The sequence below is a fragment of the Muntiacus reevesi genome, chromosome 7 (genome assembly GCF_963930625.1).
Source record: "Muntiacus reevesi chromosome 7, mMunRee1.1, whole genome shotgun sequence".
NCBI classification, from domain to species: Eukaryota; Metazoa; Chordata; class Mammalia; order Artiodactyla; family Cervidae; genus Muntiacus; species Muntiacus reevesi.
In genome coordinates this window covers 63,246,553-63,267,621 of record NC_089255.1, presented here as the reverse complement: position 1 = coordinate 63,267,621, position 21,069 = coordinate 63,246,553, and the positions used below count along the sequence as shown (strand labels likewise).

Sequence of the window (21,069 nt, the reverse complement as noted above, 5' to 3'; positions counted from 1 at the left end):
AGCCAATTTCGTTAACTTAAACTTTTACTCAGGAAGCATTGAATTTATTTTAGTTGTACAGAAATGGTCTAAGGATTTCATTAGAGTTTTATTAATAAGTACCATAGGGAAAATGCATAAATTTTATAGTATCAAAATAGCTAATAGTTTTGAAAGAAAATGTCATGTTGCAAACATTAGCACTGTGTTTTTTGTTTTTTGTTTTTGTAACACTGTATTTTAGACAAACTCAAGTAAAAATGCTTTTAACAGGTTTAGAAAATGAACTGAACCTTTTTAAGTTTGTTCCATTGTTTATTAAATGTAAGTACATACAGAACATTGTATTAGGAAAAAGTGGAAATAACTCAAATGTTCATCAACAGAGAAAGGTTAAACTGGGTTTATCTATATGATGGGCAATTAAACAGTTGTTATAAAGAATGAAGTAGGTTAGGAGGCAATAAAGTGAACAGATTGCTAAGATTCATTATTAACTGTAGAAAAAGGAAAGACATAGAAAAGGGTATGTGGTGTGAACATTTGGTATGGTTTTTTAAAAGTGTATATATGCTTGTATGTGCCTCACATTTTACTAAAGATTCCTCCCACCAAAGCCTATTAACAGCATGTATTGGAAGAATAGGGTACTTTACTAATTATTTCATAAACTTTTATAAACTTTCTGTACTACAGCAAGTTCATTTATTAAATACTGTCAAGATTTAATTTCAGGGATTGGATGATTTCTTTATGCTTAGTGAACTAGTGAGCATCTAATACTTAAACGAAATTATGAATATGAATGTGTACGTAATCTCATACTCCTCCCTAGGCTGCGAGAAATTGAAGAACGGCTACGTGGTTTGAAAGCATCATCTATGACACAAACACCTGCCTTAAAATTTAAGGTAAGGAAAGACAGATGAGATTTTCATTGTTTATCTCAATTTTTCTTTTTCAGGCATCATTTAAAGCATGACGTTAGGGATCAAATGAAATCCTAATTATTCTTTGAAGTGAGTCTTTTTTTGAACCCTTACAGTGTGTTGGACCCTGCTGGTTTCTAGATTCTACTAAGAAAAGAATGGACAAGACTCAAAATACATAACACAGCATTACTGGGGCTATTACATAGAATAATATGTAGGCACAAGTAGGAGGTTTAATTTTGCCTAAAGGTTTATAAATGAATGACATTTGTACTTAATCTCTGTAAATTGGGTATTGCCAAGTAGAGGAAAGAAGAAATGCTCTGTTCTTAAAAGAAACAGCATAAACAAAGGCATGGAGGGATGTAACTCATTGTACATCCAAAAATAGAGACAGATCTGGGAAATATCTAGTATTTAAAATTAAATGTTTGTGACCAACTAGTTTTATATGGTAAGAAAAATAGCTGGAAGTATATCAGTGATGATTCCACGGATGGAAAGCTGGCGTGTCAGCTTAAGTGTATGACAGAAGCACAAGATGTGCATGTAATGCAGTTAGTTTGGAGCAAGGTGAGCAAACCAGTTCAGCTAGAATATACAAGATGCAGGGCATAGGGGCTGTGGGAAAGTAGGAAGAGAACTTAGATTTGATGGGACAGTGGAAAGCTTTTCAGGGTTTTTGAGCATCAGAATAGATCTGTCTTAGCAGTGGTTTAAAGAATAAAAAGTAGCAAAGAGACATTGACATTGGCCTATTGGAAAGGACACAGCTTATAGCTGAATAACAGCTTATTTGCAGTGTTAAATGGAGGATGACATAAGTCTCCTAATACTCATTTCCAGTTGAATATATGCCCATGTCTAGTGTACTGTGTTATCTCTTCCTGATACCTGTTTCTTTTATCATAGAAACTTAACATACGGGTTACATGATAGAATGATGCAGGCATACTTATTGAATCTATTTCTCTGACTTCTAAAGTTTTTTTTTTTTTAACTTAAACATTTAAAAGCCATATGATAAAGTTATAAGATACATTCAAAACCCATAACAGCATGGTCTTTGGAGTCACCCCCACCTGGAATTTGAGTTCTGTATCTACCACAATTATTGTATATAATCAATGTTAAATATGTAGAATTGCTCTGATAGGAAAAATAAACTCTTCTATTTCATGTCCTGGCTTTTGTTGGTTATGATACACTAAATATGTTAGAATCTCAAAATTCAATTATCACCTTACTAGAATTTATACCCTTGTCAACCACAAATTGGCACTTGCCATCTACCTCCATAAGGATTAAATCATGTGCTGCTGCAGCTGCTAGCCTTCAGCAGCCCCCTGAAAGGAGTTCAGGGTGAAGAGCAGAAATGAGGCATTCTGTCCTCGGGGCGGGGTGTGGGGGGCGGCTGGGGGTGGTTGGGAAGACTAGCAGGACAGGTCTTCAGATAGCTAGGAAATTACCTAGCTAGGTAATTTCCAGAGCCAATTTTATGAGCACAATTCTTGTATCTCCTCATGTCTTTAAAAGCACTAAAATCATTCATAGTGAAGACTATTCCTCGTGACTAGCAGAAACCTTCTGGAAAAATATGTGCTTGAATGCATGTATTCCTTCTTCACCAAAATCACATATATACTGACCTTCCCCCCTGCATCTTTGGAACAGTTTCTCAAAGCTACCTGAGGTGCTATCTCCCAGGATGCAGTCCTCACATTGCCCCAAATAAAACTTAGCTCACAACTTTACTGTTGCATGTTTTTTCAAGTCGGCACCCTATAGTTGGTATATTTTTCTAATACATGGTCATGTGGTCTCATAATATGAATTTTTAATTATATAATTACTTACAGAGAAAAATATATAGATAACTGAAATTTAATATTCCTAGGTAGAAAAGTGGTAAAGAACCCACCTGCCAATGCAGGAGATGTAAGAGATGCTGGTTTGATCTCTGGGTCAGGAAAATCCCCTGGAGAACGAAATGGTCATCCACTTCATTATTCATGCCTGGAGAATCTCATGGACAGGACAGCCTGGCAGGCTACAGTCCATGGGGTCGCAAAGAGTCAGACACAAATGACTTAGCATACACGCACAAAAAGGAGTATACAATGCATTGGCAAATTTATCTAGAACTCCAGAGTTCTAAAAGAAACAGAAGTCTTATATGCCTGTTACCTGGCAGATGGCTTTACTTTCAGAATAAAGTATTAGATTTGTCACATGTGACCACTGAACTTTAAAAAGAGCAAAAAAGTATTAACAAACATTGGTCTGAAGAGTAGAAAACTTTGATTGTGATCATGAGGCTTTGCCACTAACTAGTTATGTAATATTACCCAAATTACTTAACATCTCTGAATTCCTCTGTTCATTGATCTCTAGACAGAGTACTTAGACTAAATATCTAAAGCGTTTCTTCACCCATAAAATTCTTTGACAGCTGTAGATAACACTAAAGCAATCATACTCTTACTGGAGAGATAAGTAATTCCTTTGTGTTTGTCAACCAAGCTGCAAATCAATCATAAACGAAGTTGTTTAATCCATGGGTTTAACGATTCAACATTTATGAAGTGCCTGACCAATGTATAAACCATTTTTCTGGGGTATACGTGTGTGTGCACACATGCATGTGTATATCAAGCAGAAAGGATTTACAGAGCTTTCTCTTCTATCTTAACTATTTTTGTATCTTTATCTTTTATTCTTTTCTCACTTTATAGAAGAAATGAGAGGAATCTTTTCAGAATTGATGCTTTCATCCCTGTCACTATTATTCCAGATGCTTTTTCTTATATTTTTAATTTTTCTTAATACAGTTCTTCAGCCTTCAAACATCTTTAAGTTACTCCATTATTTAAAAACAAAAACTTTCTTAAAGTTTATTTAGCTTAAAGCTACCATTTCAAACTATGTATTCATTCATATATATTTTTTCACTTGGAAAAAAAATCTCCAGGGGCATGGGAAGAGATTAAAGGTGTGTAAGTTTGGAGGCAGGGACACTGTTACAGTATAGTCCAGAGGAGAAGAGATGAAGTGAAATGTTAGAATCTGTTGGAGTGACTTCTTAGATGTTGGAGATAAGAGGGAGGAATTAATTTGTGATATCTTGAATCAAGATATGGAACATATGCGAGAGGTAAAGTGGGTTTAGGAGGGAAAGCTATCATATTCTGTATGTAATCCAGTACTAATGATGACCCTGTTTTTCTTGAAGTGCTGTCCTCCCTTGACTTCCATGCTGCTGCATTATCCTGGTTCTCTTTCTCCTTTAACCCTCTCTTCTGTAGTTTTATCTCCACCTACTCATCAGGCGCAGACGTTCCTTATAGTTCTGTCTAAAGCCACTTTATTCTATGTGATTCCTAAGCAGTTTTATCCATTCTCTCAGTGTTCATCACTTCTATGATGGTGACAGACAGACTTGGATGATGACATATTCAATTCTGTATCTCCTGTCCGAAATTCTTGGTTACCTGTTAGGTATGTTACAGATACCTCAAACTAATTATGAACAAAAACATGGTTTACTTAGAGTTTCCTGTTACAGTTCATAGGTTAATTAATATCTTCCCGGTCAATCAGACCCAAATCTTACAAATCGCCTCTGACTCCTTCTTTATCCCTATCTCCATTTGAATATTCATGTTGATTCTATCTTAATCTCTCAAATTTCCATTTTTGAATGGAACAACTTGTCCTCCTAGGTACAGATTATCTTTTGCCTAACCTCTTTCAGTAGTTTCCTAACTTGTCTCCAAAGTCTACTGCCGTCTAATTTTCCAGTTCATTCACAAGCTACTACCAGATTTACTGACCTCCTAAAACATGGGTCAAATCCTGTTCTCTTTCACCATAAAATAAATTATGCTCTGTTTTCTTAGTCAAACAGTCAAGGTTCTGTACATTTCTCATTCCAGTTACGTTTTCCCCATAGCCAGTCTTCAACCTTACCAGATTGTTGCCCTTCTCTAAATTAAGCCAGGTTCTTTCCTGCCTCTGCTTTAGTTCATGTGGTTCTATCAATATGGAATATCTTTCCAGCCCCCAGTGTATCCCAACCCCAACTTTGGAAATCCTCTTCATCTCTTAATGGCCAGTGCACATCCTTTATCTACTCACCTGTAGCACACTTTCCCTCTATTATGCCCTATTTTACTCAGTCTCCTCCACAGGATTGTAAACTCTTGGGTGCAGAAGCTCAGCCTTATTGGTCTATATATGTTTCAGAATACCTAATATTACTTTACACAAAATAGTAGCTTAATAAGTTTTCCTTCTCCTTATTCTCATTCTTCATTTTCTGTTAGATTTAAAGATACCGAAGCTGCTTCTGGATAGTTTAAAATAATTAGTGGTTGTTATATATTTAACAAGTAATGCAAATACAATCTAGACAGAACTCATTTAAAATTATATATATTTAGAGATAATTTTATTATTTGTATTTTACCATATATTACATTGTGTCCAAATTCTTTGAAAAACAGTTCACCATTTTTAAATTTAGGGTGACTTTATCATTGTAGGTTGAAAATTTCTTCTGTATGGGATCCCCACTAGCAGTTTTTTTGGCATTGCGTGGCATCCGCCCAGGAAACACTGGAAGTCAAGACCATATTTTGCCCAGAGAGATTTGTAACCGATTACTAAACATTTTTCATCCAACAGATCCAGTGGTGAGTTGTAAATATGGATATCTGTGTCTCAATATTAAATTTTTCCTAAGAGAATCTGTGAGAAATCTTGCAAGGTACTGCTGAATTGATGAGAAAGTATTCATTTACAGACATCTCTTATTTTATTTTACTTCACAGATAATGCAGTTTGTTTTTTTATTTTTTACAAACAAATTTTGTGGCAACCCTGCATTGAGTAAGTCTACTGATGCCATTTTTCCAACAGCATTATTTTTTAATTAAAGTATATATTTTGCTATTTAGACATAATGCTGTAGCATATTTAACAGACTTTTAAGTATAGAGGAAAGTTAACTTTTATATGCATTGGGCAACCAAAAAAATTGTGTGATTCGCTTAATTGCGGTGATCTGGAAGCAAACGTGTACAGTATCTCCGAGGTATGCTTTATCTATTACACTTGATAAGTTCGTATTTTTTAAATATTTTTCTTTGGTTAGTTTAGGGATTAGGAAGTAAAATACCTTAAAGATGTTCTGTTTATGTTGTATTTGTAGAATGAAAGCATAATGTAAAAATACCATCCAATTAATGGATCCAGTTTATCCAAAGGACAGAAGTCGTCTGAACTTTCAAACCTTAACCAGTTGTGATTCCAATAATGTAGTAGCCATAAAATTTAAAAATCCCACTTTAAATACTTTGTTCTCTAAAGCATGTTGCAACATTGAAATGTGTTTGGTAGATCCTCTTAAAAATGAGAATATTTAAATACTGTGTATTAAACATGGAAAAGTGGAAGAATTTATTTTAGCCCGGTAGAATTAAAACATTTTGGATTTTTGCACTCTCTGTTATGTTTGTAAATAAATTTTTCTAATGTAAATAAATTAAAATTTTTGTAAATAAAAATAAATTTTTCTAATGTAAATAAGGATTTTGCATCCAGGTGAACAGTTTAATGTGAAATAAGATTTTTTGATGAGATAAATTCTTCATTAAATCGTATTGGGGACAAGTATTAAATATAACTAAATTTAAGGCAAACTATTTTAAATAGCATTTATTTTCTGAAAAACAGCTTTATATGACTCTAAAGTCTTTTAAAAGATCTTTGGCTAGTACCAAATAAATATAACATTGACTAAACACTAGAATTTTAGAAAATTTCCCGTATGTTAAAAAAATCAAAACTACTATATTTAACAAATAAATTTCACTGAAATGGAACCTAGTATTAAATTCAAATACTGACTATACAGTCTTGGCCAGGTCAGTTCTAAGACTATCTATTTTTTGTCTGTATGATGCAGGTGATAATATTTTACCTCAAGGTTGTCAGGATTAAGTAAAACATGTGCAAAGCAGCTAGTTAGACCTTAAGTATATTGTTATATCCATTCATTTTACTGATTTTCCTATAACTTAAAAGTGAACTTAAGATTGTAGGTGAACTGTGAGCTATATTTTGTATAATCTTAAATTTTGTTATACAGTTGACACTTGAACAGCTCTGGGGTTGGGGTACCAACCTTGTGCTCAGTCAAGAATTGGGGTGTAATTTTATAGTCAGCTTTCCATATCTACAGTTCTATATCCACAGATTCAACCAATTGCAGACCATGTAGTGCTTTAATATTTATTTATGGAAAAAAAACACACACGTTTAAGTGGACCCATGCAGTTCACTCCTGTGTTGTTTAAGGGTCAGCTGTATTATGGAGGATTACAAACTCATCATTACAAATTATTTTTTATTATTCATTTTATAGTTTTTCTGTGATTTTTTTTTAATAGTTATGTCAGAACTGTGCTAGGCAGTTTTTCTAAACTTATCTATTCTTCCCAACATCCTTCTGAGGTAGTAGAAATTAGGAAGTATTATTTCTTTTCTACAGCTTAGGAAACTGAGGCTTTGAAACTTTGTGACTTGGTGAGTGTCGTATAGTTAATAAGGGACAGAGGCCAGAATATGAATGCAGGGAATTGTATGCCAAATCCATTGCCTTTTCTACTATATCATCCCTATTTCACCTTAGACAAATGGTCTTATATCATCATCTCATGCACTATACTAATCTGCTTGAAAATAGGGTCAACTAAGAGCTTAGATATTAAAAATTGACCTTATTTACTGTGTTCCAAGTTACTGTTTACTGCTTCAGTTTTGTTCGTGAGATGAATATTAATCTAATTGTTAGATGTTATCAGAACATAATAAAAATGAAAATTCCTCTGAAAAACAAGGTCTTCCCTGTAGTTCAAACTTCCCTGTAGCTACAAGGTCTTCCCTTGTAGCTCCTGCCTGCAGACAGGAGACCAGGGTTCGATCCCTGGGTTGGGAAGATTCCCTGGAGGCTGGTATGGCAACCCACTCCAGTATTCTTGCCTGGAGAATCCCATGGACAGAGGAGACTTGCAGTCTACAGCCCATGGGGTCACACAGAGTAGGACACAACTGAGCAGCTGACATTATTGAAGAACTAATTAAAGGGCACTATTAACCTAGATTAGCTCTAATTTTTTTATAGTCTCATCATTAAGGATATATAATTAGACAAACTGCATATTATTAGCAGTGAAGAAATAGGAATACATGTTAGGAATGTCAGATTTTGAATCATTTCCTAAGGTCCTCTGAGCACACAGTCAAATAAGAATGAACAGTTTACTAAAACCTAAGCATTGTGCCTTAATGTTTTGTTTCTTTGAATTTTTTTACATCAAGGCTTATAGATTAGAACCGTTAATACTGAAACACTACAGCAACATCTCACCTGTGCAGATCCACTGGTATAATACATCCAATCCTCTACCTTACGAGTATATGAAGCCAAGCTTTCTTCACCCAGCGAAAGATCCTACCTCAGTTTCAGAGAATGAAGGCATCTCAACAATACCAAGCCCTGTGACTTCGCCAGTCTTGTCTCGCCGACACTATGGGGAATCTATAACAAATATAGGCAAAGCAAGCATATTAGGTAATTTCTCTTCAGTATTCCTCATCAGTGAACTTAAGCACTTTTATATAGTCATTAAATTTTAGGTACCTGAAAATACTCTATATATTACAAAACATCTGAGAATTAATGTTTAGAGTTAACTACTCTCACTTCTTATATTTGAAGACAAAAACTCTAAATTCTCTAGTTAGATCAGATCCTGTAGTTAGAGAATATAAGATACCTGGATGCACAAAAGAAAGAAAAGCTGGAGGCATCAAGTCCCTCATTTTAACCTTGGCCCCATCACTTGCTGTGAAATCTGGAGAAGTCATGCAGTTTTTAATGCTCATCTCCCGCATCTGTGAAATGAGGGGGTGCTTGAGTACTAAGGGTGCCCTGGCCAACCCATTCTCTGATCCGTGTCCTAAAAGTCAAATCGTGTCCTTCTTGAGAGCAGCAGGGATATTGACTTTCCCTTTGCGTGCTCTCTAGTTCCAGCCAGTGTTTGGCGTGGCGTTGGGGCTCAATTGTGTGCCTCTTAATTTGTCCTTTGCTTTTGGTTACAAGTTGCCTTAATATAAAATGCCACAAGATGGCACTGTAAACAGGCTCTATCTGCTGGATTCATTGATATTCATCATAGAGATTGTTTATTGACAGCTTTTTATAACAATCCACTTTACTTCAGGAGTAGGCATATCAATAGTAAATATATGCCCATGTGAATGGCATGGTTCTTTTTATTAACATTTTTAATCTTACAGAATACTTTAAAAAACAAATAAATAAAATAGAATCTTTTTTTCTTTGTAGGCTGTATTCCTGAAGTTTGTACAACTCTCATTCTGTTCAACACCATTTTTATTTAGAAACCTACAATATAAATTGCAAATTTTTTTTGTTCCCACCCTGGAAAAACATGACTAGGGCTTAGTCTCTCTGCCAGCTGACTGTAATTACGGGTGGTGCTCTTTAGCCTGGTATGTGGTGTAATTCAGCAGAATGACTGGCCTGTTTTGTGAAATGCAGGGGCTGCAAGCATTGGAAAGGGACTTGGAGGAATGTTGTTCTCAAGATTTGGACGTTCATCTGCATCACAGCCATCTGAGACATCAAGGGACTCCATAGAAGACGAGAAGAAGCCAGTTGTCTCACCGCCCATGACCACTGTGGCAACGCAGACCCTTCCACACAGCAGTTCTGGCTTTCTTGACTCTGCATGTTAGTTCATACTCTTCTTTCCAGGTTTATACTGTGTCCTTTTTAAAACTGGAGGAAAACAAAGAGCATTAAGATATTAACACTAACAGTCCACTCTGTGATCTAAAGTATGCCCTAGCTTTTAAAGAAAAAAATGCTTTTCCTCTTAGATTTTCAGGTATAATTCCCAGGTAAATGCACTTTTACTCTCTGCATGGGTGAATTAAGTTAAGAACATTAATAAGTGCCTTGTTGCACAGATCTTACACATCAAGTATAAAACAAATCTCTTTGTGTTAAGCACCCCTGATTTTTATAAAGTAGTTTTTTTGTTTTGTTTTTAAACATGGTCTTCTCAGCCTTAAAAATTCATTTAGTTGCTGCAGATCTATGCTGTATCTACTCTTGATACCGTTTTAAAAATGCTCTGCCAAAGCCATCCTGGTGCTAATCCCATAGGTCCCTTCATCAACCTAATTATAAAGCCTTCAGAACTTTAATTATATTGGATCCACTCTGTGGCTTCCCATCCTGTCCCTACTACCTTGTGTAAAATAGATACTCAAGAATTGAGTGAAAGAATGGATAATTATTCTGGACTTAGCAATAGAATGATGCTTTATTTAATTTCTTCCAGTGGATTTATAAGGTCTAAAATCTTAATAGTTGTGAAACACTAAAACTCTTAGTGTATATTTACTTCTGAGGGTCTAAACTTAAAAGCTTATTTATAAATGTCCAGTGAAATAAAACTAGTAAGTCAAGTCCTAGTTTCCATTGACTTACTTAAGGAAATATAGATTCTGAAACTAGTTATTTCCTTTCTGTAACTATAGCAAGAAGAAAGTTTTTTTTTCTTTCTCTAAAAATGTTTATTCAGATGCTTAGCTCTGTTTTCTTACTGTGTCTGCTGCTCTAAATTTTAAAATGACCAGCATTCATTGCCATTCATAAAAAATTAAAAAGGAAGTTGAGATGTGACAGTCCTATAGTCAGCCCCACTCCACAATGAATTATCCTAGCCATTGCTGAGTTGGACATTCCTATTTGGACCAATTCCATTTTTTAAACTTAATCCTATGCATGACTGAGTACTAGAAATTTTATAATTTCAAACCTTTTGAACACTGCCTAGAAAATTCATTTTAGATTTTGATATTTGTACAAAATTCATATTTTTTATGAGTTACTCTACATTATTGCTTAATAACAGAAATGTGATTGTGAAAATGTAAAATTTTGTTGCAACATGCAGATGTCAAAAGAAAACTATAAACGTCTGAAGAAAAATAACTTCAAAGAATTTTGTAAGATGGCGGGTAAAAAGCCACAATTCCTTGTAATGTTAATGCACAGCAATGATGCTAGTAAACGTTAGGGTGACTAAGCGAACAAGAAGAGCAGAGTAGAATTTGAGCCCCAGAGAAGGGGTAAGGAAGACACAATTCTATAGGATCTGAGGGAAAAAACTGTCTTTTAGTGTTTTTGCTATTTAACATAGAAATTTCAAAGTGATAATGATAATAAAGAAGAAACTTATTTCTTCTTCCAGGACATGTGAAGGTAGAAATGCTTAGTTTTATTGCATTATAATATTTTAACAAAATATGTTTTGTCATTCTTGCATATAAATTCTTTGTTGGTTCTAATGGTAAATTACTTACCAACTATAGACTCAGCTAACTGAGCTAACATGATTTCTTAGTTTCATGTTTTCATCTTTAGATATAGATTTTTAAAGTCCAACTTTTAACATTGGACAATTGCTGTAGTAGAATTATACCTTTTAAATCAAATCCTCTAGATTTACCTTTGACTTGCTTCAGTAATATACTCTTCTCTGTAATCCTGATTTAGATAAATTTCTTAAATCATAATCGCTATTTTGGCTGTATCTTGCAAATCATAAAACCTTTCTTCCTTAAATCTTCTTTCTGAAATTTGATCACTGTGGTTAGGTGATTCTGGCTTCCTTCCTTCTTGCTCATATTGGTTGCCTCAGTTCTTCTCGATAACCTTCATTCTAAGGCTACTGACTTTGATTCTCCTGCTTTTTGAGGGTAAGATGGACACAGACTGAATTCATGATTAATCAGGGTTTCTCTCTTTAAAGAGTTAGTGTTGTCAATTGAAACTACTTCGTTGACATCAAGTTGAAGCATTATATAGCTGCTGTTCATTTCTTTTGAAAAATAGAGGCTTATTTCTGGTGGTTTTACTCTTTCTTTTCCTGTACTGCCTTGTGTTTGTAACATATCATGAAAAGAATTTGTTCCTTTTAGCACTGTTTTGTCTCTAGGTTAGAACTTAAGTGAACTATAAATTTGGAGGATGTTTGAGTGTTAACAGATTATGACATTGTATTTTGAAGTTAATTATGCTTACATTTTCCATGATAGAGCTCTTCACAGAAACCTAATTGTGTACTTCTTTTTGTTTGCTAGGTTTAATCAGCTTATTTGGGAGTATTGCTCTAACTTTCGGCCACTGCATCACTGAGGCCATTCGTAACCATCAGCCAACACTTTACAGCATCTTATGTTTTGTGTTTTTTTTTCACAGATTTCAGACTTCAAGAATCGTTCTTTAATCTCCCACAACTTCTTTTTCCGGAAAATGTAGTACAGAATAAAGATAATACCCTCGGTATGGTATATGTCAGGAATAGCATTCAGAACGCTGTGAAAACGGTCTACTTAGATTTCTTCTGCTCACTGAAAACTTGATCAGTTTTTCTATGAGAGCAGCTTTAATGTTGCCATTAACAGACTATTTTAAATGTATTCTCTTCCTGTATTTCCTAATCTTAAATGGTGGTGGTCCTGAAACCTGAGTATTCATTAGTTACTTAATGTGCTAAAATATATCATACTCCTATATGCTTCTCCAAAGAAGGAGCTGTTTAGAGAGAGAAGAAAAGCATTAGGCCATTTTCTTTCTTCTCTGTTGCCCTCCAGCCTTCGGAGAGCTTCACTGTTCTTTTCATGTACTATATTTAAATATAAAAGGATTTCAAAGTATAAAGAGTTTAATCATTCCTAGTTACTTCAGATATTAATAACACTACCCCTAGGGCTGTTAGTATGCCACAGATGATACCTGGTTTCAACACAAATATTTAATGGTCTTTAGAGGTATAGACTTGCTTTGAAAAAAACTATTATTGGCTATAAGAGATATTTTCAGTTTCCTGATTTTCAGCAGATTCAAAATGTATTAGTAAAGATTAATCTTAGCAGTTCAAAATTATTTTTATCATTAACTTCTCATTCCTTTTTTCTATATCTTTCTCTTTCCTTTTTTTAAAAATAATGGATTTGTCTTTAACAAAAAAAGTAAGTTATAGGTTTCTCCTTGGATTTTCAAACTGTATCTAATTTTGCAATTTCTATGTTTATAATTGCTAATTTTCATGCATTTTTTCTTCTTTCAAAAAAAAAATCTTAACTAGATATAGATTCCAAAACAGTGTGTCAGCATAACAAGCTGATTTGGGCTTTTGACTCTGTGACAGCAGTTTGTGTTGATCTAATTCAGTGAACTCCTCTCAAGAAATGATTTTTATAAGTGCTGTCTCTAGTCCCTAGTCATGTAATAGTCACTTCCATAAAGAAATAACTGATGTGTGCTTTTTGAATATTTAGAGAAAGGAAAATTAATCCATTCATCTATTTGTCCTACATTCAAGTAGTCCTTTTATCCACTGCCTTAAAGCCAGCCCAGCTACCTAAGCAGTTAGACCACTCATCATAACTGTACCACATTGATTCGGATGGTAATATGTATCTGGCTTCTATTTTCTCTTCTCCTGTTTTTATTCATTCAACAATTTTACCATGAGGCAAGTAGATAGTCACTAGAAGAGATACCAAGATGAACCCATTTCAGTGCTGCCCATAAAGATGTTAAATGCTGATGTGGAAACTTAAGTATATTTCAGAGGGCATATATTCTTGTAGGGAAGGTGAATAACTACAGAAATAATATAAGCAATAATACAAGCCCTATATGGTAGAATATGATGAACCTCATGACAAAGATTCTAAGGAGAGAGAAAATGTTTTCACCTAGAGAAATAAAAAAAAGGTTTTGTGGAAGTACAACTTAAATAAGCAGAGATGAAGAGACATTTCAGAGAGAAGAAACAGCACAGCACAAGCAGAAACGCAGAGGTGGGAAGCACAAGGTTATATAGAGATCTAGAAGTTAGTTCTGAGAAGAACCAAGGATGAGTAGAAGGGAGTAGTTCTGAATATGCTGAGGAACGTTTCTCCAACCAGATGGTAGAGGATCCAGCAGATCTGGCCATCCCCAGGAGTTCCTTTGTATTCTTATGAGCCTGTGTTCCCCCAAATAGCCCATCTGTTGTCAAATGTAGGTGTCTGAATGTCTTTCAGAGTAGATTAGTGTTGGGAAATTTGGGAGTCAGAAAATGGCAACTAATTATAAAGTTCATTATGGAATTTTTGCTATTTTTTTAAAATAAAGGATGTTTGGAGAATGTTTTAAAATATATTTGGAGCTATGATAAGTCACAAAATGTAAATACTCCTTGGATATCAAACATCTAACTACATAAAGTATATGGTTGCTCTGAGACAGAGGAAAAATAAGATATAATTTATCAAGAACTCTGAACATATATTGCAAATGTCTCTTTCATCAGTCATTTGGAAACCCAGTTTCCTTTACTAGTACTTTAAGTGGTTTTCTTAGTATGTACCTAGAGCCTAAAATCATGTAATTATGATCATAATTGCTATTTATGAATTAGGTAATTTTTTAAGCTTCATTAAGTTTTTGAAAATTTCTCTAGCTTGTTAAGACATTCTCTTTAAATAGAAGAAACCTGTCCAATTGGTACACGTTATAATACTAAAATGGTTACTTTCTATCCATGTATTTTGCTTTTTAACACCACATCCAGGTTGACAAGCCCTATGCAGGAAAGAACACTCTACTGAAAGCAGAGTGCTGAGGAAACTGCCTTCACCCTGGGGAGATGGCAGACATTTGCTTGGGGAATAAGGAGGGAAATGTGCCCATGTGTATGACTCCCCCAAAAAGAAAAAGTGAAAGTGAAGTCGCTCAGTCGTATCCAGCTCTTTGTGACCCCATGGATTGTAGCCTACCAGGTTCCTCTGTCCATGGGGCCTTCCAGGCAAGAATACTGGAGTGGGTTGCCATTTCCTTCAACCCATGTTTTAAAACAGTGAAAGAAAATTATTGATGATTGTTAAAAGCCAGCAAAAAAAAAAATTTTTTTTTTCATTTTTACCTCTCCTCACCTTTCAGTTCAGTTCAGTTGCTCAATTGTGTCTGATTCTTTGTGACTGTATGAACCGCAACACACCAGGCCTCCCTGTCCATCACCAGCTCCTGGAGTCTACCCAAACCCATGTCCGTTGAGTCGGTGATGCCGTCCAACCATCTTATCCTCTGTCATCCCTTTTCCTCCTGCCCTCAATCTTTCCCAGCATCAGGGTCTTTTCAGATGAGTCAGCTCTTTGCATCAGGTGGCCAAAGTATTGGAGTTATCTTAAATTCCCTTTTTGTAGGTACAGGCATATTAACTCTAGGCACTCCAGAGAAAAGGATTAAGTGATTCTTTGTTCTCCTTTTTCTTGACCTAATTCAGTGAAAGAAGCTAGGAAAAAACTACTAACCTGTCTAGTGCCACCCCTTCTTGATACAATAATAATGAGAAGGCGGGTCCAAGGCAACTCCGTGTAGATTTGGGCCGACTTCGGCCAAGAGCACATCTCACAGCACACGTAGAATAGTGCCACTATGGAGTGACCTCACACCACTGGGAATTCTGTGATCTACATAAAGAAAGAAGATGAGACATTGGCCCACCTACATCCATCCATCCACCCACCTGTAAAACCAACATGAATATGGTGTCAGCTGTAAACCAGACTGCCTGGGGTAAATCTTTTAAGGAAGATGAGAGACTGTAAGACAGGTTCATCAAGTACAAGCTGGTTACCTAATTTTCATTTTGATGGGGACTACCTACAGATAAATAGAAAGGGAGGGGATAGGGTAGGCCAATCTAGTTAACGACACTTATTAAATATCCTCTAGTTGATAAGGACAGAGACACATAATGAGGCAATAAATTTGTCATTTGAGTTTGTAGTATATGAAAGGCAATGTTACACAGTGATAGCACATTAAGAATACATTTCAGGGGCATAAAATCAAAGTGGAGCCAAATAACACTGGTTATAACAGGAAAAATCTCCCTTTAACTTTAGAATGACAGTTGTTTGAGGCTGTTGGACTAGGAAGGCATTCTACAGTGGCCTTTAAAAGGAATTTTTAGAAATAACATGGTATGGGCACCAATTTTCATGTGTGTTTCCCATCTCTTCATTTTTTCTCTTATTTCTCCTTTTTTTCTTCATAACTGACTTCACCTTGACTCCTCTTCACCATGTTTGAGAATTCATTTCTTCTTTTCATCTTCTTGTCTGTTGTGCCAGAATGTACCTACGAATTTTAACATAGATGTCCCATGAAATATGAAAGATAAAAGATTAAGACATTCCTACCCCACAGTTCAACATGTGGATTTCAACTATTTCTGACTTCTTATGGACTAGGTTATAATGTAAATGAGAAAAATAGCAGTTTTGTAAAAGGTCTATGTCAATATATTTCATAGTGCTTTATAATCTGATTGAGTATTTATACTGTTTTAAGTGTAAATAAACCTTATCTAAAATTTTTTAGATAAGACCCATGGACATTCTTTGTCAGAAAAGCACAATTGAGTAGAAAAATAACTATAAATCACCAAATGGTATTGTTTAAAATATACATTAGCTAAACTTTTATATGAAATCATGCTCTAAAATGATGTGATTTGCTTTATGCGATTTCCAAACTTCGCAGGTAAAGCAAAACCCAACTTTTTCTCCAACCTCCTTAATTTTTGCCAGTTTTTACTTTTTATACCTGCTAGCATGCTGAACAAAAGAGCAGATTTTGAGTCTGAATGGTAGTGATTTGGGTACTTTTTATTTTTAAGACAGACCCTTCATACTGTGTGGCTTATTGACAGTTTTTGAAGAATTCCTGAAGATGAGATTATTGTTTTTCTAAGTGTTTTATCTCTTAAGGATTTGTTAGATGAACCAATTGCAGTCTTATAGCCTTGGATTTGGTAAGGTGATTTTTCTCATGTGTTACAAGGACTTTCTGTGTGTTTTAGAAAAAGCTTAATTGAATTTACTGAACTGTTTGAGGACAGCCCTGTTGTAAATGAAGTCCTTCCTCTCAAGGGTTACCACTGTTCCTCCCAATTTCACTTTCCCAGCCAGTGGATTCTTGAGCACATGTATGTCCCAGGTACATGTTTGGCCCTGCTGACAGGATAGAGACTAAAGTATGTTGTGGCCCTTTGAGGAATTCAGCATAACGGGGAGGAAAACACTGTAGGACTGTAGTAGATGTTGTCTTCCAACATGTTCCCCTGAGCCAGTTGATGTAAAGAGCCTCCCCTGTGAAGGAGCCTTTAAGTGCCCTGTTGCACTCGTGCTGACATTACTGCATGTAAGGCTGACCTATCATTCTGCAAGAAGACTATTTGCCGTATCTTTCAGGTTAGGCACAAATTTAATAAATAGGAAAGCCAGGATTTGAGGCCAGTTTCTTTATTCCAGATACACTGTATGGTAGCAAGTGAGATTTTTGTTTTCTTACTTTATTATTCCATACTGACCTGAACATACAAAGGAGAGGGTTCACCAGACAGAATCCTGAGCTACTGAGGCTCTTGAGTATTTTCTTCCCATAAGGTGAGAGTGGAAAGTCACTTTTTAAAAAATAGTGATAATAATTAGGAGAGTCAACTTGTGTTTGGTAAATTTTTATTCTCCAATATATAGTAAGTCTGTTTAGAAACAATCTTACTGTGATACTTACTCATTTGTTTGACTTCTTTTTAGTGGAACTGGATCACAGAATTGACTTTGAACTCAGAGAAGGCCTTGTGGAGAGCCGCTATTGGTCAGCTGTCACGTCGCATACTGCCTATTGGTCATCCTTGGATGTTGCCCTCTTCCTGTTAACCTTTATGTACAAACACGAGCACGATAATAATGTGAAACCCAGTTTAGATCCAGTCTGAACCCTTGAAGGACATTAATGGCCCAAAACTGATTTTTTCTTGTTAAATATGTGTGTCAAGATATGAAAGTTTCAGGTTTAAGTATGTTTCAGTTTTGTTTAGGGCAAGAAATATTTGAATTTGAAAGCACTTTATTTTATTTAAAAAAGCAAAACAAATGTTCAGTTTGAAAGAAGTTATTTATAATTTTCATCATTTTAATTATGAGTCTGACAGAACCCCCGGCAGAGAATCAAGGAAGACCTGGAATTGAGGAAGATTTGGGTGACCTGCAAGATTATAAGTCACAATCTAATTTCTCCCAAATATAAAGGCTTATTAATGGGTTGAACTTAATGTATTAACCAAAGTATGTTATAAATCTAAAATGATCAAGGTCCAGGATAGTCTATGTAAAGATCACAAGGTGGTATCATTGTTTTAGATTTCTATAAAAACTTCCATTTCCACAATTTCTTTGAAACATGAGTTTAAAATGTTTTGAATTTAACTTGTTTAGAAAACCTAATGCTGAGAGAAACATTTGAACTACTGTATGTATAGTTTATTACCTCTGACTAATTGCTTTATGTCAATGTATGAAACATTACATTTTTAAAAAATTTCTTTGAACAATTTAAGAACCACATTTATTTTCTATAGTGTTAAGACCCTTTTTTCTCAGAACTCCATCTTTGTACTCTTCAGATGAATATATAGACACTGTGGCATAATTTCAGTATTTTTTCCATTAAAAACATGTAGTTTCACACAAATAACACTAGTTCAATTATTTTGAAAAAGAAAGTGAACTTTTTATTATGTCACATGCACCTCAGAGAAAACTAAAGTTTTCTACTTGACACAGAATACTCCAGAATAGGTACATTTAGTAAACTTTATTGGAAAACTAGTCAACTTCTTTGGAGTAGGGAGTATAACTATTTTAATTAAGTATATGACCATTCGTGTGCCAAACAAATAACATATACAAAGGGGATAGAGTGCCCTAACAAATTTTATAAGTTTTTTGAGGAATTGTAGTTGCAACATAGACAAAATAGTTCAGGATTCTGAGGCATTGAAAGGGTTTCCTCAGCTGTCATTTTTTCCACAGTGCTTTTCATCTGAGGAGCTCAAAGTGCTTTGCGATTTAATAATCTATGTAGTAGCTCCTTGAGGTAAGTGAATGAGTGTTATTCTCATGTTACATGTTAACACACTGAGGCACCAAAATATACAAAGTGCCTTGAATTAGATGACAAAGCAAACCAGGAGAACTCAGACTGAAGATAGGCCATGTTCTTTTATGTGCTGTTTGTTGGCTAACACACATGACCTCTTATTTTGCAAATAATAATAATAACAGAAGTTGCGATTCATAACTTGGAGAAATGACTGAAACTGGTCCTTCACCCTACTGGTCATATACATTTTTGGGTTCTCACAGGCAAAGGAGGAGTTACTTACAAGGGATCAGTAACCATTTCTGCCACAGTCAACCCTCACTTCTGAGAGGCTTCCACTGGGGTTCTACTTAAGGTGCTGCCATTGCTTATCTTAGCTTCACAGAAATCATTGTCAAACTAGGAGCAAAGTTGGTCGGTTATACATCTCACCTTCTTTATGAGATATAGAATCTTTGGCTTACTCGTAGACTTTACTTGGTTGGCCTTTCATTGAATTTGCACAACATAAAGCACTTCTTAGTGCTTAAAAAGATCGTAGTCTCCATGCCCAAATATGTGACTCACTAAGAAACTCTTGCTATAAAAGGCTTTTGATGCTATCTTAGCAAAGCTGAAGCAATGTCTTTCAAATTTAGAGATTCCTGTGAACAAAGGTCATTCTCATACCCTGTTTATTTCATAGCTCTGTTTAGTTTTCAGGAAAATTAAACTTCCATCTCATATGACTGTTTCATTGAAGGTACATGAGTTTTTGGGTCTTAAGACATTCAAATGCCTCAGAGCTTTAAGGGATTCATTTTTAACCACTAGAATGTTAAGAGCCCCTTTCACCTGAGGGGAGTGAAAACCTATCAAACCTTTTAATTTGATATTCAGTAAAAGGAAAAGTATACTCCCATGGCTATAGGAATACATCAGCTTCCACTTTTTCATGTTAGGGAAAAATCCAATTCAGCCACATGGAAGTTATTTGAATTCTTGAAAAGAGCAATATTCAAAACCACCTTTTCAAAATGAGATATTCTGGATTATTGGACAGGTGTTTTGTTTTGAATTCATAATTTCATAAACATGGCGATTTTTATTTCACAGTACTCTTCTTGTTTCCATGTCTCTGCATGTTATCATGGAATGTACTTGTATATACTCAAGTAATATACAGAGTATGTGTAATTCTAGCTTGATTTAGAAGCTAAGTCAGTTACTGAGTAACATTTTGCAACTTTATTCCTGCAAGTACTAAATTGGCCAAAAAGTTTTGTTTTTGATACCATTAAAATTTTATTCTCTACTTTGTGTACCTGCTATGATGATTCTTCTGAGTACTGGTCAGACCATTCAAACAATTTTAATCCAGTTAGGCCCCCAAGAATTATTTATACTTAGAATAAGGAGAATGTTTTGTTAGTTCATAACTTTATTTTTGACAGTAATTATACTTGTGTTATAATCCAGTGTTACAGTATATTAGCACTTATTAAAAAATGTTCTTGGTTTCCTGGTAACTAATTTATATTGAAGTAAGCCTTAGGAATCTTTTATTTTACTTCTGTTAGATAGCATCTGCCAGCCTTCGGGAATTCTCACACTGAACAAGTTCTTTAGAAGGTCTCAGATGGTGACATGTAAACATTCATCTCATTTTCTCTGTTTCCTCATTGGAGCTGAAGTATTCTGGTCTTATTCTGGCTTTACCTACCCCTAAAGAGTAAACAGGAAAAGAAACCATCAATGGAGTGTCACAACCAATTCCACAACTCCTTCCAATGATGACACTTTGAGCCCCTTAAGGTAGAACTAGACCAAACCTTGAGAGTTCACTCTAAGGCCCACAGTAGAGGAAAAATAATTGAGTTGCTTTCTGATTAATTAGGTGGTTAATATTTCTGTCTTCTCAGCCACAATTAGTAGGGCATTTAGACAATTGGGGAAACTTAATTTGAGTGCATGTCTTAGAACTGTTTGAATAATATTTTGTTAGCTTGGAAATGAGGCTAAAAAAGATATGTGATATTAGAGAAGGATCACGGCAAAGGTAAAAAGATGATG

The 21,069-nt window shown here is 35.0% G+C and overlaps 1 protein-coding gene across 4 annotated transcripts in view; it reads left to right on the top strand.

Annotated features, from left to right (window-relative positions):
• Positions 1 to 20,311, top strand: part of DDHD1 (DDHD domain containing 1) — a 66,430-nt gene extending 46,119 nt beyond the window's left edge. For 2 of the 4 annotated variants that reach the window (XM_065940426.1, XM_065940424.1), the window contains 6 exons: positions 815 to 890; positions 5,456 to 5,605; positions 8,295 to 8,547; positions 9,541 to 9,732; positions 12,274 to 12,357; positions 17,670 to 20,311. In XM_065940426.1, the coding sequence (XP_065796498.1) occupies positions 815 to 890; positions 5,456 to 5,605; positions 8,295 to 8,547; positions 9,541 to 9,732; positions 12,274 to 12,357; positions 17,670 to 17,851 (937 nt within the window). In that variant the 3' untranslated portion in view covers positions 17,852 to 20,311. The remainder of the gene's footprint in view (positions 1 to 814; positions 891 to 5,455; positions 5,606 to 8,294; positions 8,548 to 9,540; positions 9,733 to 12,273; positions 12,358 to 17,669) is intronic. The other 2 variants (XM_065940425.1, XM_065940428.1) reach the window with 1 other exon arrangement.
• The last annotated feature ends 758 nt before the right edge of the window (positions 20,312 to 21,069 follow it).